A 24,282-nucleotide genomic window follows, 5' to 3' on the forward strand; every position below is an offset into this window, starting at 1 on the left:
AACTACCTGAAAGGTGGTTGTAGCCAGGAAGGGGTTGGCCTCTTCTCCCAGGCAACCAGCACCAGAACAAGAGGACACAGTCTCAAGCTGTGCCAGGGGAGGTTTAGACTCGAGGTGAGGAGGAAGTTCTTCACCGAGTGAGTCGTTTGTCATTGGAACGGGTTGCTCAGGGAGGTGGTGGAGTCACCGTCCCTGGAGGCGTTCAAGGGGAGATTGGACGTGGCACTTGGTGCCATGGTCTAGTCATGGGGTCTGTGTTGATAGGTTGGACTTGATGATCCTCGAGGTCCTTTCCAACCTAAGTTATACTGTGATACTGTGATGTTTCACCATGCTCTATCACATCCCTGCCCATTCAATACAGAATAAGCCACGCCAAATGCTGCATCCACCTGAAGACATTTTAAGAAGTTAGTGTGACAAAGATACAAAGGCAAGTTGGCTTTCATTTCGGTTTTTATTAAGACGTGGGAGTTGTCTTTGTTTTCCTAAGGAAGTCACTAAAAAAATATAATAACTTAATTCGTAAGGACAAGATTGGTTAAAAATCCAGCCTTGCTTGCTTGGCAGCCTTCTGAGCTCGTACCTCTGTAGCTTCCATCAGTCTAACAGCACTGCAGGCTGCAGGTGTGTCCTGTGGGGTTTCAGCCTGCACTCCAGATCTGGCCATGCTCTCAGTTACCAGTTTTGTTCAGAGTTTTCACCACAGCCAGGAAATATTCCTGGCCCGATGCTAAAAGCAATCTTCAGCCAAATAGGGGATTTCAATCTGGGCCAATTTCACATGGGTTTAGCCCTTTGTCTTTTGCCTCTTTGTACATCCTTTGGAAGTCTTTAAAACGAGGGGCACAGCCTAACCTGGCCTCCCCAAAGTGCATGCGTCCTGTGAAAAGGAAGTCACCGTCTCCTGGTTTCACCCCACACTCCAGTGGGGTCTTTATTTGTCCTTGCCAGTTCCCACTCTCCCCTGTGAGCTGAAAGACTTTGCTCTTCTGCCTGTACAGTTTGTTGACACCGACGTGAATTATGGACTCTTGCTCTTCTGCCTGGTTTGACACACTCTGAATGGAGCCTCTGATCACTGGAAACAGGGAAAGGAGGTAAGGGAAGAGTTACTCAAAACCCCTCCTGAAGAACCAGATCCAAACTCAGCCCCATGCAGCCAGGCAGTTGAAGGGGGACTGCTTTCACTACAGCAGTTCTAGTTTTGGTCCCTTGTTTTCAGAGTTCATTTCCTATCAGTAACCTCCAGCATACATTTGTATTTGCTAGAGTTTATATTTGTAACCCATCCACATATTAAATATGAATATAAAAATAATTACATTAGAAAAATCACATCCATCATGACAAAGAGATCTACCAAGATACATGCTTAATGCTCCCTTACAATGTCCTTTCTGTTCTTCAGCCATTAAAAATACCAGCTAACATGAATTTCCCCTTTAAAAAGGGAAGGACAGAGAATTCTTGAAACTTCTGGTCTTTTTTCAACAGTGCAATTTAGGGCAGCAAGTAAAGGCCTCTCTTACTTGCACCCAAGTCTTTGAACGTTTACTTCCATTGTGATTGCTGGGTCATTCTCCGTCCACCCTGGGGAAGTGGCAGCTAGGTACATAGTTTTGAGGTCACAATATTCTACTCCCTCTCCCATGCACACAGCCCCTTCAGACCACATTTACTGTTGGTGGAAGTTGCTAAGAGTTAAGTAGGTGTCCACCACTTTCTGAAAGTCACATTCAAGTGAGCCACACAGGGGAGAAGGAGGAAGGAACAACTCACCAAAGTCACTAGTGCAGACAGCCAAGAGGACCTCTGTGTCACTGCATGGTCGGCAGGGAGCTAGAGAGAAAGGGGCAGAATTAGCAGAGGTCTAGATGATAGCAAATAAATAAACCAGCATTTAAGTTAACCAAAACCGTGACAAACATACACACAGACACACGTGTGCATGACACGGCAACAAGCGGCCCAATGACCTGCCATGTCTCAATGATGCTGCAAAAATGGAGGTTAACCCTTAGACCCCATGACATTTTTGTACTGAAGTAGGAATATGGATCTCTTTAAGGTTCCTGCTGGGATCTATCATCTAGCAGACATCCCACATGCTTGCTGTGCTTATGCAAAATATGTTTGGATACTGTGTGCATCTGCAGCAAGCTCTGCTGTAGATTCAAAGCTCTTGAAAAGGCTTTGAAGATCATGTGCCTTTTAAACTCGGATGGCAAAGCTTCTTTCTTACAATTTCTACCAAGTGGTGTTGGGCTATCTCACAAGCCATTGAGTCGATCACCACATCAAAGATCCAGGAGGTGGTTACAGAGTAGGGGAGGAAAAAAGCCAGCGCATGTGTTTGAGGGCGTCGAGGCAAAGCGGAAACTCGAGCCCTGTATCTGTTCGAGCTCAAGCAGCACAAAGACCATTTCCTGTACTGCTGGAAACATTTGGATATCTGCAGTAATCTAATCAATGCAAGAATGTGGCTCCTCTTTGTACTCAGCCAGCTATTTCTGAGGAGTAGGTACTGTAGTTGCAGTACAGATGTTTCTCTAATACCCTGTTGGGTTCAGGAATTTGCTTACTCTCAGGGTCTGCCCTGCCCAGTTAATTAAGTCTGTCCACCGGTGGCCCAAGGATCAGAGCCCACGGCTTTCACTTGATGTCATCTGGAAGCAGCACTTACACTTCCGTCAGAAAAATGAAAACCCACCAAGTGTCTGGATTAGTGCAGGCAAAGCTTAAAGCAAAGCAGAGCTCATGCTGGAGATAAGACAAAGCATAGGAGCTGCAGCTTATTTCATCATGCTATCCACAACCAAACCCCAAGCTGAAGCCACCCCACTTCCCCCCACTCTCAAAAACATAGTTTTTGAACCTCAACATCTGAAAACACTTAAGTTACCAGATTCCCAAATAAGTCACACCCTTCCTCTCACCCCTGCCTGCTTCCTGGAGAAGTTTATCCACTGCACTAAGAAGCAGATTCAAAGTAGTCTAAACAACGCGGAGCGGCTGCCTGCAACACTCGGCCACCATAAGCCCTCCTGTTAGGCAGCACAAGCCCCTCTTTAACGTAAGACACAGCAAATCTCTCATTTTTTCCAAGGTCCCAGAAAGGCAGTGATCCAGAAAGAAGGATTATTGAACCAAATCCACCAGATTTGCCCCAGTCAGATGATTAATACACAGTGTAACATGCTGTTTAATAGGATTAAAGAGAACGTAAAATGCTCATTTCTGGGCAGAGAGATTTGAAGGAATAATTCAAGAAGGTTAAAAAGCTCTAAAAGAGATAAGGAATAGGCAAAATAATTTTATTAAAGCAACTGGATCAGTTGGGCCTTTCTGTTCAGTAGAGATTGAATGCCTCCAGGGCCTTCATAAAAAAAGTCAGCCTTTACCACCCTTCTTTTCCCCACAGAGGATTTCAGCTCTCTTTTTAGGAAAAGTTGAGAAACTGGTAAACATCATAAGAAATACAGAACTAGCCAAAGTCTGGGCATAACTGGAGTACTATAATAAACTCAGTCTAAAGATACTTTAATTTTTAGACTCTAGAGATTTTGATTAGTGGCTAGACCAAATAGCCAAGTTTCATTGCACACAGAAAGTTCTATTAGTCACATAACATCTTTACTATGGAGCTGTTTCACTCATGGCACCTACCGAATTCATCCAGGGCAAATATCCCTCTTCCCTAGCCTCCCTCTGCCCAAATCAGGACCTGAGTTAGATCAGCCAAATGGAGGGAACTTATAAACCTCTATGCATCCTATGGCATTTTCACACGGACAGAAGCTCTAACCCAAAGCACAAATGACAGACATACTGAAAATCCACACTGGATTTCACATATTTTGTTCTCTGAAGGTCTAGTAATAAAAAGGCATCTTGTCCTTTTTAAGTCTGAGTGAAAACAGTCTTGGTTTAGACCAGACAGCTCTGTAGTTTGTCCAGCCCCATCAGAAAATGGAAAAAACCCCAAGATGACTAAGGCATTTTTGTTCCCAAAAACAGTGGAACACAAGAAACAGCATTAAAGATGAAAACCAAACTGCTTTAAAAGTGGTTCCTTCCATTTAAACAGACTGACCCCATAATAAATCAAATGAACAAATCTCCACATATACACAGAATCAAATCACTTTAATTGTGGACTCTAGGCAAAATCCTGCCTACTTTTTAAATGCAAAAGGAAATTAAAAGTCCTCAGGATTGCTCACACTAGATCATTACTTAAAACTTACTTCAGATCTATGCTGACTCACAGCAGTCTGGTGGCACACAAGCTTATTTAACAACCGCTTACCACCACCCATCACTGCAATACCAGACATATGAAGAACAGAAATCCTCTTCTGTGGAACAACTCCCACATCTGCATTCACAGAGTATCAAATATATCTTGCAAGTGGCAAAACCAAGGTATGCAAGCACAGTTGGAAAGCGAGTTGTAAAGGATTACTGACTGCCGAGGTAAATGGACCATTAAAAACCAAGTAACATTCACTCGCCACAACCAAAAGCTTCATTCCTGCAAATCCTCGTAAAGGAAACAAAATCCTTAGGAGGAGGCAATGCCTATACTTTCTTTCAAATCACAGCCATTAAGGAATCTTTGTTTATGCCAGGAGTTTGTGATTTTAGCTGCAGTTCTGCACTCATCCACCCTGGACTTGGGCAGCAGGTGTTCTCCTCCATCACTAGGTCAAAATGACACACACACACCTCAGGCTAAAATGCGAAACTATCCTTATAACTAGAAGAAGAAAATCAACCCCAAGCCTTTCACTCATACACAGCAGGAGAAGATATTCCTCTTCTGGGGACAGGAGCCCAGCTACCAAACAGGATGGCAGTGTTTGCCAGATACCCAACTCCCTGGGGACATCCCAAGGGCTGCCCAGGTTCTCGCACCCAAAGCAAGTGTATGAACTTGCAACAACAACATTGGCGTCAGCTGCTCCAATTCCTTTAAGCTCGATAAGCCAAAGAGCCTTAATTCATACAGCAGCAGGAGAAGGGTGGAAAGAAAAAAAGAGAGGAAAGCAACGTTTTATTGAAGTCTCTAAAGCCCAGATGCCTATAACTCAACTCCACCGCCGGTGGCATAAAGCCTGCATTGTGCACGTCGGCTGCCGACTCTCCTGGGAATGTCTTTGATGGATTTTGACAGTATCCTGACCTGAAGTAACCTGAGGCAGCCTTCTCCCTCCACCCCCCCGGTCCAGTGCCTCCAAAGGCCTCTCTATTCACCTCCCCGCAGAGGGAGATGTAATTACATCATTCCTCACAAGCCAGCAGTCATGTCCCAGCTGCTTTGAGCGATTTGCCCTCTGAACCTGATGTTACCAAGGAGGACATGGCGATACTAACAATAGACCACACTTGTTGGCCAACAGCTTTTCAGACATGATGCTGGTCCTCTCCACAGGGAGGCAGAAATGCTCAAAGAGGGACATGCCCTGAGGAGATGCCACAAGCTCCAGAAGATCCCCAGCTCAACTAACATCAGAGAGTTGAGTTGTCTATAAAGGATCGTCCCTAATATTGAGGATGGATTTAAGTGCACCTTTAGCGCCACAGTTTAGCATGAGCCTCCTCTGCCTTGAGAGCTGTGGGTAGACATTGCTGTCCTCGCTCAGCACCCCCCCATCAGTTCTTCCTCTTTTGGTTTATGACATTTGCACACAACCCTTCTATTCTCTGCAAATAGGAGATGAGGGTTATTCGAACCATTGTCATAGTTTAGGATGACAGCTCCCTGTAGGACACATCCAAAGTGAGAGGGGCTGGCTCTGGCTGCAGGCGTTGCAGAAACCACATGAATGGCCTTGATCTTTTCAAACACTTGCGTTTCAACAGCCACCCATGGGTTCGACTGACCTTAACTTACCTCAAAACCAGCTTCTAACCCCTAAGTAAGCAGTCTCCCCTATCTTGAATTTTCTCAACACGCTCCACAACCTCCTAAGTATCAAGAAGACAAGATGAATCAGGCTGCACCATTCCAAAAACTGTCCCAAAGCTCCACTTTACTGAGCCCAAAAGACCTTCTCCCTCCACCCTATGTCTCTGGATAGGCTCTGCTGAACATACGTCACTGCTCTGGCAACATGCAGAGGAAGAGAAACACCCTTTAAGCAGAAGTGAAAATGTTTGACGCAAAGTCATTGCAGAAAACCACTTCACCGAGGAATACCCTTTGGTTTTATGAAGACGCCTGCAAACGCGTGCGGTGTGGTAGAGGCGAGGATGGTGGTGGAGGAAAGCATAGAGCTGGTTTATCTGCACTGCTAGTTTCCATGGCATACATCACCCACAGGTTAGCGTTTCTGAATAATTTTTTGAAGGGCAATTAGACCTGTTCAGTATCAAAAGCTACCAAGGAGGCCCAGGCAAGGTTGGAGCATTATTTTCTTCTGTTAGTTCTAAATTAAAATCTTTTGATTAAAAGAAGTTACTCTTTCTTCTTGCAGGGTCAGCAGAAGACATGCAAATGGGTCTTGTTGCAGTCCTGGTTGTTTTAAGCTAAGCCAGCCCATACTGCAGCACTTCAAGCCATACCAGAGTGGGGCCACAGAAGCCTGTCTCTGGGATGAAAGCTCTCAGCCTGACATCAGCATTGGTTTATACAGAACACTACCACCACCAAGAAGAAAAACAAACAAACAAAAACGCCAAAAAAACCCCCAGCCAAACAATCAAAATACCAAAACACCCCACCTACACCCTTCAAATTCTTGCTGGCAGCTCTGTGATTGAACCCATACTGGAAAGGGCATCATAGGACATGTCTCCTTCCTGGAAAGACAGAGTACGGACTTCTGAGAGCAGATCATAAAAATAGAGATGTGGTTTCTCCAATGACAGTGCATTAGTGCATTTCTCAGTCATTTCTCTGAGTCCTAAGCAGAAATTACTGTGTCTCCACTGATAACTGGGTCTGTGATTGAGCTGGGAGACAACAGTTTGAGGGCAAAGATCACATGAGAAAAAAAAAAACCAGTAATCTTGCCCTGATCCTTAGCTAATTAAAAAGTAGAATAAATCCTTGTAATTATTTCTTCTTTAGTTAGCCTTGGCTTTCTCTCAGAAGAGGCAGCACTTCATGAAACAAACATCTCGCAGCACCTGTCTTAAACAAGATGCAGAGATGTGGTGCTGAGCCATGTGACAGATACTAGATAATGATTGGAGTTGATGATCTTAAAGGTCTTTTCCAATCAAAATGATTCAATGAACAAAATGACCTGCTACTTTGCAGTGAGGGTGGTCAAGAGTCTGTCAACTAGTCAGGTTTACCCGGCTTTCACTAGCCAACCCCTTTCTGGATACACCTTCAGCCTTCCTCACCCTCTCAGAAAGCTCTTCCCGAGTAAGTCAAAATAACATTCAACCTCAAAGTACTCAAAACTCCCACACTGAAACACCATCTGAACTACATCAATGCATCTGCACCTCAGTGCATCTCAAACTGACAATGAACATACTAGCTGGGAGCTCAGGCCAGCAGAGCTGCATCCAGCACACCTGCATTTAACCTAATACCTGCAGCAAAGCAGTGAGGGAAAATGTGGCCAGATGACACAGAGCATCTCCACAGCTGGGCTGGAGGTTACTGACACTCAGTCACAACACACAGGAACTCTCTCATCACTCTTTTGTTTCACAAGGTTTTTCTGCCTTTGGATGGGGTAGGGTTTCAGGGCTTTCTGCAAGCACTGCACTTTTTCCAGCGTCAGTAAGAAAAGGCCAAGTCAGGGAGCAAACACAAGAGCTAAAGCCAGGCTACTCCTAGCCTCTTGGCTCAGTAAGCCTTGGATGCAGGATCTGAAGGGATTGTGCTTCTTCAGTGAATAGGTTAATGCTATGAATAACACAGAGAGAGTTTAGTGCTCCTCTAAAGGGAGTAGAATTCATCCCCAAATTTGCTCTAAGTTAATCTGAGCCCCTATGCTGAGCAGAAAATGCTCTCAATAAAGACCATGAGCAAAACCACAAAACTCAAAGGTTCCATTCCAAAATGGAGACTCATTCAAAACCCCACCAAGATTGGTATAGGACAAGATGGTGATCCAGCAGTTGGACCAAAATCATGATGCCGCAATGGACATTCTCCCTTGACTCCTTTACATGAATCAGGGATATTGGTGATTTTATTTCTTCAGATTAGAAAGAGTCAAGTCCAGTCCCTTGCTTTAGCTCATGTCTAACATTCAGTTCAACTTGCACACAAGCACCAGTTTCCAGAAGTAGCTGGAAAATAAAGGCACTGGCCAAGAACAATTGAAACCTGCAAATAAGTTTAATGAAATGCAGACTTTCACATACTGTGGCATGGATAGTGCCAAGAGAATTGAGTTAATACCACTTCCTTCCTGCAAAGGAAGAGAAAAAGCATAGTGTAAGCCTCACCATTACATATGTGATTAACTTTGTGATCTGAGAAATGTTAAAGAGATAATGAGACCAGAAACCAGAGAATTACCTTTTCATAGAAATATCTTCCAAGAGGGTAATAAAGTCCTTAAGTACTAAAGACAACTATTTACATAAACAGTGCGAGGAAGAGATTTGGTAGTACATGAGATCCACTAGCAACAGCTTTCTAAATGAAGCTTGGCTCGGTAGCTAGAGAGCATGTAAGGATCTGTGAGGATTGCAGTCAAGGCCTTTTTGCTGTTCCAAGATGCAGCACCCATTCTAACAAACTTACTGAAAGCTCAGCTAGAAACACAAACAGACACTTATTAATAAATAAATAAATATCTAACCCCAAAAGCAGTTTTTATTCACGCAGCATTCAACTCTGCCTCCAGGAACAGGAAAGGCATCAACCCAGGAGAAATTATGAGAAGTGTCATATTTTTGAGACACTTCTTCCTGTCCCACCTCCTCAGGGTTGCTTATTGATCCATCAGGGAAAACTAATGCCTGTCCCAAAAACCAGCCCACTCCTTTCCCTGCCTCCCCCCTCCAGTCACATGAGGCCAACAGGCACAGTTCAGCCTTCATCTTTACCCTGCTTCCCTCCATCCTTTCTGTCTCAGGGCAGCTTCTGAAGAGCAGTGCTGGTCTTTGGGCTCCCACATTGCTGTGGCAAACCTCAGTGCTGGGGTGGACAGCAATGTAATGGTGACAGGACCAGTGCCAACTCTCAGCCAAGCCCCTACATTTACCCATTGCATCACCAGCTCTATAAAAATCTTCAGTCAGAGTCAAGCCTCCAATATATCGTGTCCAAAAAAACTCTACTCAGCAGATCACATTCTCAATTACATTCCTTCTATCTGACTTGCAGCAGAAAAGAGAGAGCCCAGCAAACATGAAGTGCCTCTGCAACTCTCCTAGTCCACGTTTCTGTTCAAACAGCATTTGTAACCATTTGTCTGCTTTCTCTCTACCCATTCCTAACGCAGCTAAAGAGGAAACCTACTGTATGTGCACAAGACACCAATATAAAGACACAGAAATACATCTGTTTATGTCACAGGAAATCTCTCTCTCTCCTTCCTTGAATCTACTGCTGCTGCCCAAGGTGGGTAGGAATGGCAAGCACTGGGCTGGCATGAGGATGGACATGCAGCTGAATGTGCATCTGGATAGTTGAGGGACACCTCTGGTCTTCTCCAGCTTTGCAGCAGAGGAAGGGCAGAGGCAGGACTTCTCTCCTGGCTGCCCCATGAGACCTTGCCAGCATAGGCAGCTGCAGTATCACATCTCCACACTGCTCATCCTGTACCCAGCAGTGCAGGACCACAGCAAATACTTCTGACTCAAACCCCACAAAGATTCATGGCTTGGCTCACCCCCTCCTGAAATTCACTCAGAAAATATTTTGGTGAGTTTTTTTCTCCTAAAGAACATGTTCTTCCAAAGCCTTGTGAAAGCATGCAGTAATCAGATCAAGGAAAACAGAGTTATAAAGGAAGTTTTGATGTCTTGTTTGATTTTGTCTCTGATAGCTACCAAAACACTCAGCTGAGATATCATGCAGTGCTTGCAAGGCAGAAAATGCAAAAGGAAGATGTTCTTCACTCTGATGCCCTGGGGAAGTTGTGCAGCCAGGCACATGGCTCTGATGCTGGAGCTTCCCTCTGCCCTCACCAGGGCAATGGGTGAGGCTGGAGCCAAAACCTACTACCAAGACTGGAAACCTGCCAGGAACCCAAAGCCTGCCCACCACTCTCCTCTTTGGTCTGGTCCATTAACGCCTCCTATGGAGCAGGGGAATAGAATTAAGTAACAAGTGGCTGGTTAATGTTAAACCCTGAGAGTGGAGTAATGACAGATCAAAGATTAAGTGAGTCTGAAAAAGAAAGAAAGAAAAGAACAATAGAAAAAAAGTAGCATATGCGCACTCACAGCCACACAGGTCTTTCTCCTTCCTGTTTCTAGAAATCAAATTATTTTTGGTGTGTAGGAGAGCTCAGAAGGAACAGGGCCAGTTTACATTCTAAAAATATGTTTATTTGATCAGCCTGTTCTTGAGGAGGACTGTGGAAGGGCTGTTCAGTTAACCCAAAAAGGGAGTCACTGAAGGTGTTCCATTTCTAATGGAAAGCTGTGGCATATATGCACCTTTCTTTACTTAATAGCACACATTTCTTTGTCAGCTTATGATCACCCACCTGTACTACACTAAGGTTGGGTTTGGTGGTTTTTGTTTGGGGTTTTTGTAGGGTTTTTTGTTGGTTTGTTTGTGGTTGTGGTGTTTTGGGGTTTTTTTGTTTGTTTGTTTGTTTTACAAACTGGAACAGTCTAGGGGAGATGGTTAAGGCAATGGAAGGCCAGGACAGGATCCACGTGCAGATCCCAGCACTAATGATCACTACCAGTCTTCCAGTAGCAGGGCTTTGATCCAGAAAGGACAGAGACATACCTCAAGATTGATACAAGTTTCAGGAATCAATGAGCCCCACATCCATCTAGAAGTCAGAGCAGTGCAGAAAGAGGAGGTGCCCATTCCACAAACTGGAATCAGTAGAAGTTACTGCAGATCAAAGCTGCATGTCATACAGTAGCAGCTTTTCTGACCCAATATTAAACCTCCCAAGGTCAGATTTAACTTCTCACAGATTTGGGTCCAGGGTAGCTTCCAAATATCTGTGCACTATTAGAGTGTATATTTTCAACTTCTAGGGCAGATAAAGGCAAATGAGACTTTCTGTCGTGCACATCAAGGCCCCAACACAAGAAAAATTTGGCCAATGTTTGAGTAAGTTTCTAATTCCTCAGGGAAGGTGGGGGGCGGGAAGAGGAATGTGGTTCCCCCGCCCTCCCTTCCCTTCTTTGACTACAGCCTCAGGAATTAGCAAACTAAACAGTTTTGCAGAGCAAGCACTGAGCATTATTAAAGACTGCCAAGCAACTCCGTTGGATTGCAAATCTGTTTGAGGGACTATCTTCTGCAGTACATAAAGGTCAGAGCAAAGCAGAGCCCCAGCTGCCCAGACAATACACCTGACTGCTTATTGGTTTTGACTGCCCACTGAGTTGGGAAATCAGCTAACGGCATTCGTGGCCAGTCTAGCAAAAATAAGCTATTTTCTTACCCCCTGTCCCCTGCAGCTGTGTATTTATCATTGCAGCTCCATTGTCACCTCCTCTGCCCACTGCAAAACCAACTACTGTCCTGGCAACATCAAAGGACAAGGAGAGCTAGAGGAGACTGCTGTCAAACTCATTTTTTTGGGCAAGGAGAGATTAAATTAGGGCATCCCTCCAATTTTAGTGGATTTTGTTTGGTTGGGGTTTTTTGTTTGTTTTGGTTTGGTTGTGTGTGTTTTGTTTGTTTTTCTAGGTGAAGACTTCTCAGATCAACATTTTTGACCTTTCTGAGGCTCAGATCCTGAAAATATCACCCTTGCTCTGTTTAGAAACATGCAGAGCGTGTGCATCAGAACTGCACTTGGAAATAATTTCCCACAGCAAGGAACCCCAAATCTTTGCTCTGACACTTTAGACACATGAATAATCAGAACAGGTTTCAACCTCCTCAAAATTAAACCCATTCTAGATTCTGTTAAACAGTAGCAGCCAGCCTGATCACTTCAGATGCCAATCCATGAAACTCTGTTCAGCCATACGTTCTTAAAACTATCTTTAAAAACGTAGCCACCTTGCCCAGTGCCAGCATGCCAGATGGTCACAATGACTCAAGCAGAACCTGTGCTAAGCATAAAGGTCATGAGGACTTTCACTTTAAGTGTTCCAAGCATCTCTTTCCATCACCTCTCCTGCTAACGGCAGGGATGAGAGGAGTGGAGACAGCTGTGATTTCCATCCTGTGAATACCTTGGCAGAGTGGGCACACCAGCCACAGCTTCCTGCCCACTGGCCTCTGACAAAAAACAAGAGTGTTTCCCCTCTGACAAGGTGAAAAATACACCAGCACATCTGCTGCTTCAGGCTACAAAGCTTAGTGGTGCATTCAGCCTCCAAGAAAGAGAAAGCAAATTGGACACTTGGGAGCAACCAGAGAAAAGGATGAGATTAGGAGCCCGCAAGCTGCAGCAAGGTCAGCACTCTGGGAGGATGCCTGCAGAGCTATGGCAGATTGGTGCCCCACCTCTGCCAAACCCAAACTGCAGCAGAGAGCAAAAGTTAAGAGGGGTGCTTCCAAAAGTTGCTTGCTAGTAGAAGTACTGGCACAGCCCAATTATTTATGAGCTTTCTTCATTTCCAATCTGTTTTCTCAGGCGAGTGAATTAACAGCATACAGGAAATAGCTGGGTACTGGTAATTAGTTAACTGGACTCGTCCGGTTTTGCCTGGTTTTTCAAACATCCACTGGAGTGCTGCACCTTCTATCAAAATTCTCAGCCAGGTACCCAGCATTAAAAAAGAAAATGTATAAACCAGTTACTAGAACCTGCACTAAGTCAGTAGATGCCATTAAGATAAAGGGACATTTTTGTTAAAGTTTGACTTCTTTACTACACACAAAAGTGGGTGGATAATGAAAGGGCCTCCAATTTACCTCCTGAGCTCTACCAACCATCCCCTGAGCCTGCAGTGGGAAAAGCAAACTCCACAGCTCACAGAAAGCTGGATCCAGAGCAGTGACACTCTTGAAACACAGACTTTAGGTAACAAACTCAAGGGGGTTTGATGGGAGAGGGGAAGAGGACTGATCTTGCTCTCCAAAACAATTGGTCAGGCCTACGGATTCTTGTTTCAGACTGGTTGAGCAGAAGCTGAAGAAATTAACACACTAATGACTCTCAAGGGACCTTCACACTTTTCATAGGAATATAATCTAAGCATCTTGCTGTGGTGCAAGGTAAACCTGGACTAGGTACCCTGCTGCACTATAGCTGAGCAGCTCATGTGGGTCACCTCCCTTCAGAAAGTTTGCATGAACTGTATGGCCAAACAACACTTTATTTAGCCAAAACCTTTGCCTACTTACCAGCATAAGTGGTACAGCAAAGGTCTTCTTCCAGCAGAAGTAGAAAAGATTATAATCAACAGAATTCAACACCTAAACAAGTTCTGCTGCTTCTCAAATGGCCTCAGGCCAAAATGTCATAGTGCCTCACTTCTTCAGTTGAGCAAACACCAAGGCTTCACAGCGTTACTGCAAGTATGAGCTGAAGTTAATGGACCATCCGTATGGCTAGGAATTATATAGGGGTCTATCTAATCAAAACCTAATCTGAAATTAAAAGCACTTTCAGTCACCTATCACTTTAGGTATCAAGAGGAGAATGCACCCATCAAGATGTCTAAATTGTCAAAGTGATGGTTCTTACGGAAGAAAGTGGTGACAAGCACTGTGGCACACTTCACTTTGCTCCTCTTCCAAGCTTAATAACCTACAAACCTCGATGGATGTGCTTTTTTGCTTGTTCCTATCACAGGAACAGCCTTCCCATACCAAATTTCAGCAATCTGGATGAAGGCCTAGCTTATTACTACAAACACTTCCTACAAATAGGGGAGTTTTAGGAGAATGGGATAAGGGAGACTCAGAGCCAAGAAAAGGGTTACACCACCCTCAAATCTGGGAAACTGTAAGACTGCACTCTGCCATTCAGCTTTCCCAAGAAAAGGGAAAGGCCAATTCAGAACCTCTGTATATTTCCTACTGAATTATTTGCTAGGCTCTGATTAAGTGGGAAAGAATGACTGTAAACTAATAAAACTTGAGGTTTTCTAATTAAACCACAGGCACCCTGCCAAGCATTGTTGATTTGTTGATGCACCCTGCCATGTCAGGACTCTGAGGACACAACAGGTCATTAAAGCATTAAACAGATGACTTATACTCTTTAATCTGAGCTGGGATGCCAGGTTAGGAAGAGAGAGTAAACTCAAGGGCAGAGTCCAATAATTATCACCAGGAAACAAACACACCATTTAGGGAAAGTGGGGAGAAGTTGTTAGCAAGTGGTTATTGCACAAGGAAAGGACTGGATTCCTGAGCCACACACCTGGGTCTTTTATGAATTGTCTCCCCTGCTCCCCAGTCCTATGAAAATGGTGCAACAGTTGTGACTTTTGGTCCTTTGTCATCAGACAAAGCACTGCAGCACCAAGTGCACAGGCTTCCTCTGCCCAGCCCTGCCAGCACATCTCAGACCCCATCTGCAACAGCATTTCACATCTCTTATCTCTTCACACATACTGCCAGCTCTGCTGAATCCTGTCAAACTGCAACTGAGTCACAAGCAGGCTTGTTTTTTCTAGCATGCAACTGCTAAGACACTGTAAGCCACATTTGTGAGCAAGAGACAGACACACACACAAAATGATAGGGGTTGGAAGGGACCTCAGGAGATCCAAAGTGTGCTTGGAGAGAAATAGAAAACCTTAAATACAGTTTTCAGCTCCTTTAAGGTCAGCTCTTGCCTCTGGCTTGAGCCTCCTTTCTGATGAAGAAGCCACCAGTGATTTCAGTCAATCGATTGTACACTTCCTCTCCAAATGAGCATCTCAGTAAAGGGCATTTGTCTGGAGGTTTCACAGAAAAACTAGAAGCAGCTCCAGAAGAAAGGAGGTCCACAAACTGCAAGAGCCCCAAATATATTGCTCTATAGACGCCTCACAAGGCAGCTATTTGGCAGTTTCCCCAGACATACAGATATTTATAGGAGAATAAAAGTGCTCATCTGACTGAGTAGTGGAAAGAGTCATGTATGGCATTTCCATCGTGTTTTCAGCCCCCTGCCGCCCCTCTCCAGAGTCTGGGGAATCCAAAAAAAGGCAAGAGAAATAATTTAAAATACAATTGAGATCCCTAGCTTGCCCTGAAGACTCTGCTGATGAACTATTAAAGAGCTTCTTCTGCGCAAACAAGACACTTGGAGCGTGAAGCAGATATCCTACTAGATTGTTTTATAGGACAGCACTGAAATTCAACCAGTGTCTATTACAGCTGGAAATACAGCAGTCACAGAAAAAGTGATTTAATATGCCTATCAAAGAGGAAGGCTGTAATTGGAGTCAGTCCTCACTCTGACTTCTGAAAGTTGGGAAGACAACTCCCATTAGCTTTAAAAGTCGTCAAGATTTTATGTGGAACGAAGAGCAGTTAGTTCTGAAAATGCAGCACTTTGTGCTGGCTTGTGATGTGAAGTGTGCCAGCAATGAGTCATCCATATTAGCAAAGCTCAAGAGAAACCCTATCTATGTGCAAACTAAAAATCAGCTGTGATATATTTCTCATATATTGTTTTTTACTGTATGCAAAATCAATTTCAACTTAAGAAAAAAAAATGAAGGAAAGAAAGAAAAAAAGTTTAGGACTTTCCTTGTTAAGTTTAAGTGACTTATCACTAGCCTGCCTGTGTCTCCATCCTCACAGCTTGTCAAAGAAAGAGGCACTGAATCTGGGAACATTCTCCAAATAACTAATTAAACAATGTATTTAATGTCTTCTGCAATGGAATTTTACCACATAGCTAACATTCTGCACAGCATATTCATCTCTGCAGAAATGATCTTACTGGGAAACAGCTCTGCAGCAGATGCCCTGCTTCTTTCACAGCACTTGCAGAAAGCAGAAGCACAGAAGCCTGCTTAAAATGCAGAACCCTCGATACTAAACTACAAGGTGCACATACAGCAAGAGTAAAGAACGAACATTACTCTTGGAATATTTGTGTTTACAGGTTTTTGTTCCAATGGCAAACACGCCATCTGCCAGCTATTGGGGTTACTGCATTAGCCCTCAGCCAGCCACGTCTCGCTGAGGTAAGAACTGTTTGTCTCAGGCCAACGAAGAGCTGTAAAATAAACTAAATAAAAACCAACCACCCCACATTTCAACTGCTGTGCCAATATCTAAGCGTTAGCATGGCAATAAGTATGCACAAATACACAAACACAGAAGTCCAGAGTCCTGGTGTGAAAGAGAGCCAGGGGAGGGGAAAGGATGGGACTCAAGTTCTGCAATCATCCCAAAAAAGGAGGAGGGATGCAATGCCTGGAAGATACAGCTGCAGTTTAATTAGCCACACCACTGCTTATCAAGTAACATCTCAGGCAAAGCACATGGCACCACTACCGCAGAACAGTGTCCTGGGCTCACTTTACATCGGGTTTTACCCTGGGCCAAGCCATCTCAAATATGCTGCGAGGACTCTTCTCCCCTCCTGCAGGCTGCCTTCACTCCCTACTATTTCAAAAGAGAAACGTGGTTGCCACCACGGCCTCCTCACTTAAAATACCTAAGCCTTGAAACTTTCCCAGTCATTTGGGACAAACTACCCCCAGATCTGCCATTCCCCAGGCTATTCTGGAAATCTCCCCTCCTTGGTTTCAATGATAAAAGCTAGAGGCAATTCTGAATGGAGGAGATGCATGAAGCAGATAACCCCTATCTAAAGATAATGTCCCCTTACCTCCCTGCCATCCTCCAGAAATGCTACTTTTATTAATTCTTCTCAAAGTAATTGATTAGCACAATTAGGTTACACCTAGAGCTATTGTTCCCAAGGGGTATTTAACATGCGATTTAGCATCAGACTTTGCAGGTCTTTCAGTTTGTCCACTTCCTTTCCCTACAAGCTTTTAGCTGGTGTAAAAATCCTCCCTACAATGCTATCTTTTCATAATGGTTGACAGAGAAGACAACGCTGGCACTGCAAAAGTATTGTCATGGTGTTGAAGAACTCTGCCATGGCACAGTAATGCTCAAGAGTGTAATAGGCAGAGCTGAGGAAGGAACACACCATTTTCCTTCTTTGAAAAAAAAAAAAAAAGCAAAGCCATAATTAGGTCAGCAAGTAGCAGTAGTTTCAGAGGGAAAAAAAAAAAAAAACTCCATGGAAAAGGAGTTCCTCCTTGTTTAAATGTTTATTATTCAAAACATGCAGCAAGGTCTTAAAAACTGAGTAAAAAAAGTAGTTAGAAAAGTGCTACAGCAGGGCTGGGAAGCCCAGTTCACACTGGAGTTCACTGCAGGGTAAAGCCAGCTCCTGGGATTCACCCCAGGCCTGTTCAGGGAAGAAAAGTTCACAGTGTAACCCTCACAAATAATTTGGAATACAGCCTGTGCTACCAGCTTCCAAAAACACAACAACAACAAACCATTAAAAAAACAAAATCAATTCTAGCCTGTTTATAAAACATATCCTTAAAAGCACATGAAATTGAGATCCAACCACTTTCCCACTCGCTCACTGCCATCTGTTACACATCCAAATCACTGTGTGAAGATATGACCAGTAGCCCGGAACTCACCAGAAACTGTGTGCAAATCAGATGCCATCCCCTTGCTCATCAATTCGTACTGGAAGCCTGTAATCTTCCTGCTAATGTCCTGCTGAGGAGTGGCCTCAATAAACAGGCCCCCCTGATCATAGCCAAAGCAATACACCTTACTGGGGCTGCAATCTCCATCTCGGACCAAGAGTTTCAGTTCTCCAGTTTTTTCCAAATAAATATTTGCTCCTGCAGAGTCCTTGAAGGGCTTTATGCAAACAGACAAATGTTTGTAAGAGGCAGGTGAAGTATTGGGTCGCAGGTTGACAATGAGGGCTCCCGTGGGATACATCCACTCTATCGACCCTTCAGAACAGCGGAGGTAGACCTGTTCAACATCCTTCTTGTGAGACTCATGAGTTAAGCCACTGGGGAAAGAAAGAAGAGAAAGTCAGAGAAATGGCAGAGCCAGTAACGTGATTGTCATAACTTCAAACACCCACAATAAAACAGCAGGAAACTTGTGACAGAACTGAGTATCAGACCATCCAGCTCAGCAGCAGTCAGAAGTGCTTGTCTCTTGCAAGACTGCAACTTCAATATTATGGGATAATTCTAAATCCTCTCCCAAAAAGTCAAACCACTAGTAATTGACTTCAAAATTAAATAGGCTATAAGCACATGATCAAAAGCAATTAAATTACCACAGCCCCAGTTACTGCCCATCAGCTGAGCAGCGGCAAATGACCTGGTACATACTAAGTGAAACACATATGCTTGACCTCCCTTCCTGAGGGCTTAAATCAGCACCTTCTCCAGCTTCACAGATCAGACTCCACCTTCCCCCCGCCCCCCCCCCAAGTACTTTGTTCCCCTTCCAAGTCTATATTCCCAATGGATCTGAAACTGGAGAGATGCCAAGCTCACACTATGAACAGCACCAAAGGGATGGTCTGGGTGCTATTGATACCCTCTGCCCCAGCTGGGCAGCCCAAATCTCCAAATTGGGATGTAGGGTGAGGAAAGAAGACACTCGCCAGTCATAGCTGGGGAAGCATTGAACTATGCTGGTTTCTTTGGTATGTACCTGTTTCCCCACTCCTCCTCAGTATGAGGTTTAAGTTTAGCGTATCATTTTACTGCCCAGTGCTTATGGGCTAAGAGCCAACACACAGCTGTGGGGGTTCAGCAAAAAATAAAAGAACACACAGCCAGTTACTACTGCAGGGGCACAGGGCCACCAGTCCTGTGTCCTTACCCAGCTCCATGGCCAAAAATTAACACCATGACAGAGATGGGCCAGGAGAGCAATATGAGGATCCCAGAGCTAACTGCTAGCAAAAGGAGAGCAAACGGCTATGCTTAAGCAGGATGATGAGTAAGTTCCCATGACTTGCTTGCCCATGGCCTAAAGTGAGGACAGCTCAAAACAGCCCTTGCTGCCCAGCACTGGTGCTGGACCAACCCTACAGGTTCTTCACCCCAAGTGATTCAAAGCACTAATATGACCCTGCATGCTGCAGGCACTCCAGTTAAGAGAGAGTGGTAAGAAGCCTGATTTATTGGCTGCAGCATTTGGGTCATTAGGCAAAAATCCTTTGGTCCCTGTCCTGTCACACAGCTATTATGTGAGTTGAGCAAATCACTTCACCATCCAGCTTGCTTCTCCTCCTACGCTTTGCATACCTAGTTCCCAAACACAACCACCTTCTACCCTGTGCCTGCAGAGCACCGCCCAAATTAAGACTCTTCAATGCAGCTCATGAGTCTGTTTTGCAGTACTTTAGAGAAGCTTCACAATGTTCCCACTTGTAGGCAGATGAACCAAAACAGGGAAAAAGAATAATTTAAAAGGATTCAGTGACTCCTCTGATGTTACACAGGAAATCTGTGGCAAAGGATGTACTTTAGTATAGCACAAGTAATGACATCAAGTTCTTGTTTCTCAATAGAAACCTCCAAACACACAGTTCCTCATCCCAAAGATAAATTCAGGTGCTGAATAGGGTTTAAATTCAAGCCAGCATTTAGAAAGTAATAAGAAGCCATGTGTAAAATAAGGGGGGAAAAAAAACCAACAAACATATGGTTTGCATTTACTGTTGATGTGAGTCATTATTGTGAGTGTCAGTGTGACCTACTTGATAGAGGTTACATGAGGAAGCTCAGGGAAAAAAAAAAAAGTCATATTTAATAACAATGGTGCCTAAAACCATATGCTTTTGAATAATCTTGAAATCCACAGCAAAAACACAGATGAGGAGAAAAGAGGGGACAAGTTTTTGACCCTTAGTCTCTTGCCCTCAGTTTCAGTAGAACTTAACACATTCAGGAAACCTAACTTGCAAGAGGGTATTTCAAGCTGACTGTAAATCCACATCTGGTCCACAAAATCAGTTTTCACCACAGCACACACATGATGCCACTCAACAGAACACACGCAAGTCTGTTTATGTGAAATTAAAGAGTGTAAAGCTTATCCCTGCACAAAGGGGCAAAACACGGTGCTCACACATCACTTGTTCCTACTCAAGACATCACAAAACAAGCTGCAGAGGTTTTGAAGAACTTATACTGGCAAATTCCACCCTGGAGTCTGAGTGCTTAAACAGAAGGAAGGTACCAGAGGCAAAACTCTGAACTCATGCAGTGAAACTGCTGTTGCAAGTGATCCCAACACCACTGAGGCTGTGAATTTCTGCCAGAGGAAAAAGCCTTAACCTTCATTTTGTTCAAACCAAAAACAGGGTGGACTCTGAAATTATCTTCTGAAAGCCAATTATATCCCACAGGCAAGAGTGATGCCATTAGACAGATACATCAAGCACAAGTACCTGTACACATTAAGCTGTATAATAAAGGATGACTCAAAAGTTAAGCAGATTTCAAAATACACGCTCACATTACTTAACAGCAAACACCATCATCCAGCAAAACCTGTTACTTTGCTTTCTGTCCAAATGACATGTCACCACATTGAGAGGTTGTTTAATGTCTTGTTTAGTTTTCACTAGCCAGTCATCAGACACACTATGTCCATAAAAGAATGGAGGTCCAGAAGACTCCCCCCCCCGCCCCATTCACTAGTGTTTGTGGGTTTTTTGGTTTTGAGGGTTTTTTAAGTGTATGATAAGGAGATAGGGCAGCTGTTTCATGGCTGCAGTGATGGATGAGCCATCCATGCTCCCTTTCAAGTATGTGGTCTTTATTGGGACTTCTACAAGCAGCACTACTTCCTCATACCAATCCAGGAGGACAACCTGAATCACTGCATTTGTCTCCTCACTTTTCTTGCTTTCTGGTTTCAGCCATCCCCCTATGTCTGCCCAGAAAGCTCTATCACAGTATCAGTGCAGTAAACTGGTATGCTGCAACATGCAACAGGTGTTCTTTGGGAACAGAACAATCTACTTCAGCTATTTACTTTATTTTTCTACTAAAATGCTCTAAAGAGCCCTAGAAGTACCCATGTCCTCCTAGCACCCCTCAGTGGACATAAGGAACTTTTACTCCCAACTTGGGTTTTTTAATTAAAGATGACAATCTAGAGAGCATAGAGACTTCTTCAGAGCATCCCATGGCACAGAGCTCAGGATTGATGGATTTCAGCAGCCACATTGAGAGCTGAATCCTTGCTCCTACAGTCAAAACCCACCAGACTAGCATATTCTCAGCATGTGACTGAAGCACTTTTGCCCAAAGTATTGAGAAGTCACTGAAGTAAGAAAAGCTGAAGTTACAGCAAGAGTAACAACCAGACACCATCGTGAAGGTCCTGCTTTCCTCTGAACAAAGCTTTCCTGGAAGCTCTGTGTCAAGCAATTTATTAAGATGCTGCTATAGCTTATTGAGTGTACTTAACTGCAGGTGTCAAGATGTGTGCATTGCATCACATTTCCTTGGAAACGTGAGGAATGTCTATGGGATCCTAGTGAAGCACTTGTGCTACACTCAGGGATATAAGCTTATCACTTTTCCACAAGCTAATGGGGGGGAGGTGGGGAAGTAATATCCAGACTATTATACTTCTACTACTGTTGGCTTTTAATATAGACATGTGTATAAAAGTGAGAAAACACCTTCAGGTTTGCTGTAGGAGATGACTAGGCTCAAATCTGCCAAAACAAGACAGCCTAGAACTTCAGTGTGGGAAGACAGACTAGATTTTGGATGCAAGTTCATAGGATTTTTAATGTGGACTATGTTTTGAAGTTATGTGATGCTCTTTACCTTAAGTGTTTGAAAAACCTTTCTGACCCATATAGCTCTTACTATTCACACTGAAGTATTTAATTAGGTGGTATTTACTGGTATTACCTTTCATTCCTTCTTAACAGCTAGGTTTTTTTAGGAGAAAGCAGATGATACTTAATGGCCTCAGGACTGCCAGCTTTCCTGACAACTGGTTTGCTACCAGTAAGGCCACAGCTAGCCTGGTTTACGTTATCCCTTCCAAAGTCTCCTGTCCCCCTAGTCCCTCACACAAGTGAAACCACCCAGACTGAACTGCATGCACAGTTCCTTCCCTGTGCCTCCAACAGCATCCTCAGGAAGTTGCTCTGGTGAGCCAAAGTGGTGACAGCAACAGGTGTGAGTCCAACCTAGCATCACCAGTTCACCTCAAACTCAAGTTACAGGAATTGGCATTTCACTTCTCCCCTTACCAAGCATCACCTCTTTTGCATTGCTTATTCCAGCCCTGTTCAGGTGACATGGGTGGTCACCACTTCCTCCAAGAAAATAGGACAAACAGGAAGGGATTACAAGGGTTTGTCCTCACTAATATTCCAGATGGTAAGGTCCAGCAAAGTATATGCAGCCAGGATGCCTAGGGATGAAAGTAGGTACAGATTTTGGGGTGAGGGGAAAGTTGGTAAAGCAAATTGATACAATTAAGAGTTTGCCACAGAACGAAACAGACTCGCCTTCAAGTGGATTCACTGCAATTAACCACAAATTAGTTGTCAAAAGAGTCCAGGCACCTGCATGCTTCAGCGAGTAATGGATAAAAAATTCTTATGTCGAAAGTCAGTCCAGCTGTTTCCCTGCTTTGAATTCTCCCTATTCCAAAATTCCCTACTGATGCAAGCTGGCCAAACTTGTATTTTAAAGAAAGTCAGATTTGAACAGAATTATTTAGTAAGAGTCAAAACCTTTTACTCTCCCAATACCAAAGCCTGACCCAGCAACGCTTGTTTGTTAGTAGAGTCGCTTCTTTAAAACTGTGAGCAGTGGAGGAGGTCACAGCCCCAACCACACACGTTAAACTTATTACAAACAATTAAAGCAAAGATAATTTGAGAGATAAACACTTGAGAACTGAAGAGGTTTCACAACGAGTGCAATTCGAATAAATCAGACGTGAGGCCGCTGTGCTAGCCCCTGCTCTCAGGGGCTCATTCATCATCATCCTCCTCCTCATCGTCTCCACGGGACGAAGCGCGGGATCGCTTCCCGGGAGCGGCAACGAGTACTGTGGGGTGGCTGAGCGCGAAGTGGCGGGACGGGCGGACCCGGGCTGAGAGCCGGGGACACCCTCGCTTCGGCGGGAGAGCTCGGCAGGTGCGGACACCCAGGGCCGGCCCTAGCGGGCAGCGGCGAAAAAAGAAATTGGCGATACGGGGGCTGCCCCGAACGCTGCGCGGCCGGAGCCTACCCGGCCCCGCGGGGTCCGCGGGCGCGCGGAGCGCTGGGGGCCGCAGAAAGATGGTCGCGGGGAGAAACTTCTCCGTAGCGGACACGGCACCGCCCTCCTCCCCAGCCCACCGAGCCGCGCTGCCGGGCAGAGGGAAGCCCAGCCCGCCCTCATCCCTCCATCCCTCTCCCGCTCGGGGCCCGCTGCCCCGCGCCTTAACAGCAAGCCCCCCGAGAGCGGCCGGCTGATGGAAAGAGGCAGAGCCGGCGGCAGCCCCGGCTCTCCGCTTCGAGCCGCATTCTCTTCCCCAAGCCCCGGCAGGTCATCGCAGCGCCCTGCGCCGCGGGAGAGCTCTCTCTCTTTTGTTTTCAGTACCACTTCTTCCCCGGGCGGGGGGGTGGACGTGGCAACTCTCGTTTCCCCTCCATCCCTATCTCGGCCGGGTCTGGGCTCACCTCCCCTTCCAGTTGCACAGGTCGCTGGAGTACTGAGCCGCGGCGCCGCCGCTCAGCAGCAGCCGGAGCCCCAGGAGCAGCGGCAAGAGCCCGGCGGCCGGGGCGCTCCGCATGGTCCCCCCGGGCCCGGTACTAACTCGGTGCAGGCGGAGCGATGCCAGGAGGCTCGCCTACATGGTGAGGAGCAGAGTACGGCGGAGTGGCTACCCCATGCCCGGCTCCGCGCTGCGCCGCTTCAGCTCAGCTCTGAAGTTTGCACCAGCTCGCTGCGAGCTCCCAGCTGAGGGGCGGGAGCGGCCCGGCCTCCCCGAGCTGCCCGCAAAGAGCCGACTCCGCCTCCCCTCCCTCCCCCGGCGGGGCCGGCACTTGCTGTGCGAGCAAAACGCGGCGCGGATCAGGAACCGCAGCTACCCACGGCCGGGTCCCGTCTATGCGGTAACTGCCGCTTCGTCTCCTTGCAGGTGCCCTGGCCTGGGCCGTGAACGCTCCTGTCCTTCCTGGTGCCCTGCTGCGGGCTTTCCCCACTTCCACCGG

The 24,282-nt window shown here is 45.3% G+C and overlaps 1 protein-coding gene across 1 annotated transcript; it reads right to left on the bottom strand.

Moving 5' to 3' along the window:
* Nucleotides 1–438: 438 nt before the first annotated feature.
* METRNL (meteorin like, glial cell differentiation regulator) lies at nucleotides 439–24,000 on the bottom strand. The gene is made up of 4 exons (XM_068151382.1): nucleotides 23,749–24,000; nucleotides 17,698–18,086; nucleotides 1,783–1,842; nucleotides 439–1,081 (listed from the first exon to the last, which is right to left on the bottom strand). The coding sequence occupies exons 1-4, from the start codon at nucleotides 23,859–23,861 to the stop codon at nucleotides 765–767; spliced, it is 879 nt and encodes a 292-aa protein (XP_068007483.1). The 5' UTR covers nucleotides 23,862–24,000; the 3' UTR covers nucleotides 439–764.
* Nucleotides 24,001–24,282: the final 282 nt, after the last annotated feature.

The sequence above is a fragment of the Melanerpes formicivorus genome, unplaced genomic scaffold (assembly GCF_026170545.1).
Source record: "Melanerpes formicivorus ecotype bairdi unplaced genomic scaffold, bMelFor1.0.p_v2 SCAF_21, whole genome shotgun sequence".
Classification (NCBI taxonomy): Eukaryota; Metazoa; Chordata; class Aves; order Piciformes; family Picidae; genus Melanerpes; species Melanerpes formicivorus.

What these genes read in the sequence shown, in the direction of transcription:
- METRNL (XM_068151382.1), bottom strand. Translation starts at nt 23,861, where the DNA reads ATGCGGAGCGCCCCGGCCGCCGGGCTCTTGCCGCTGCTCCTGGGGCTC. An exon ending in CTGTGCAACTGGAAGGGGAG is followed by an intron (nt 18,087 to 23,748) that starts GTGAGCCCAGAC and finishes TTCTTTCCCCAG; the next exon opens with TGGCTTAACTCATGAGTCTC. An exon ending in TGTCTGCACTAGTGACTTTG is followed by an intron (nt 1,082 to 1,782) that starts GTGAGTTGTTCC and finishes CCCTGTTTCCAG; the next exon opens with TGATCAGAGGCTCCATTCAG.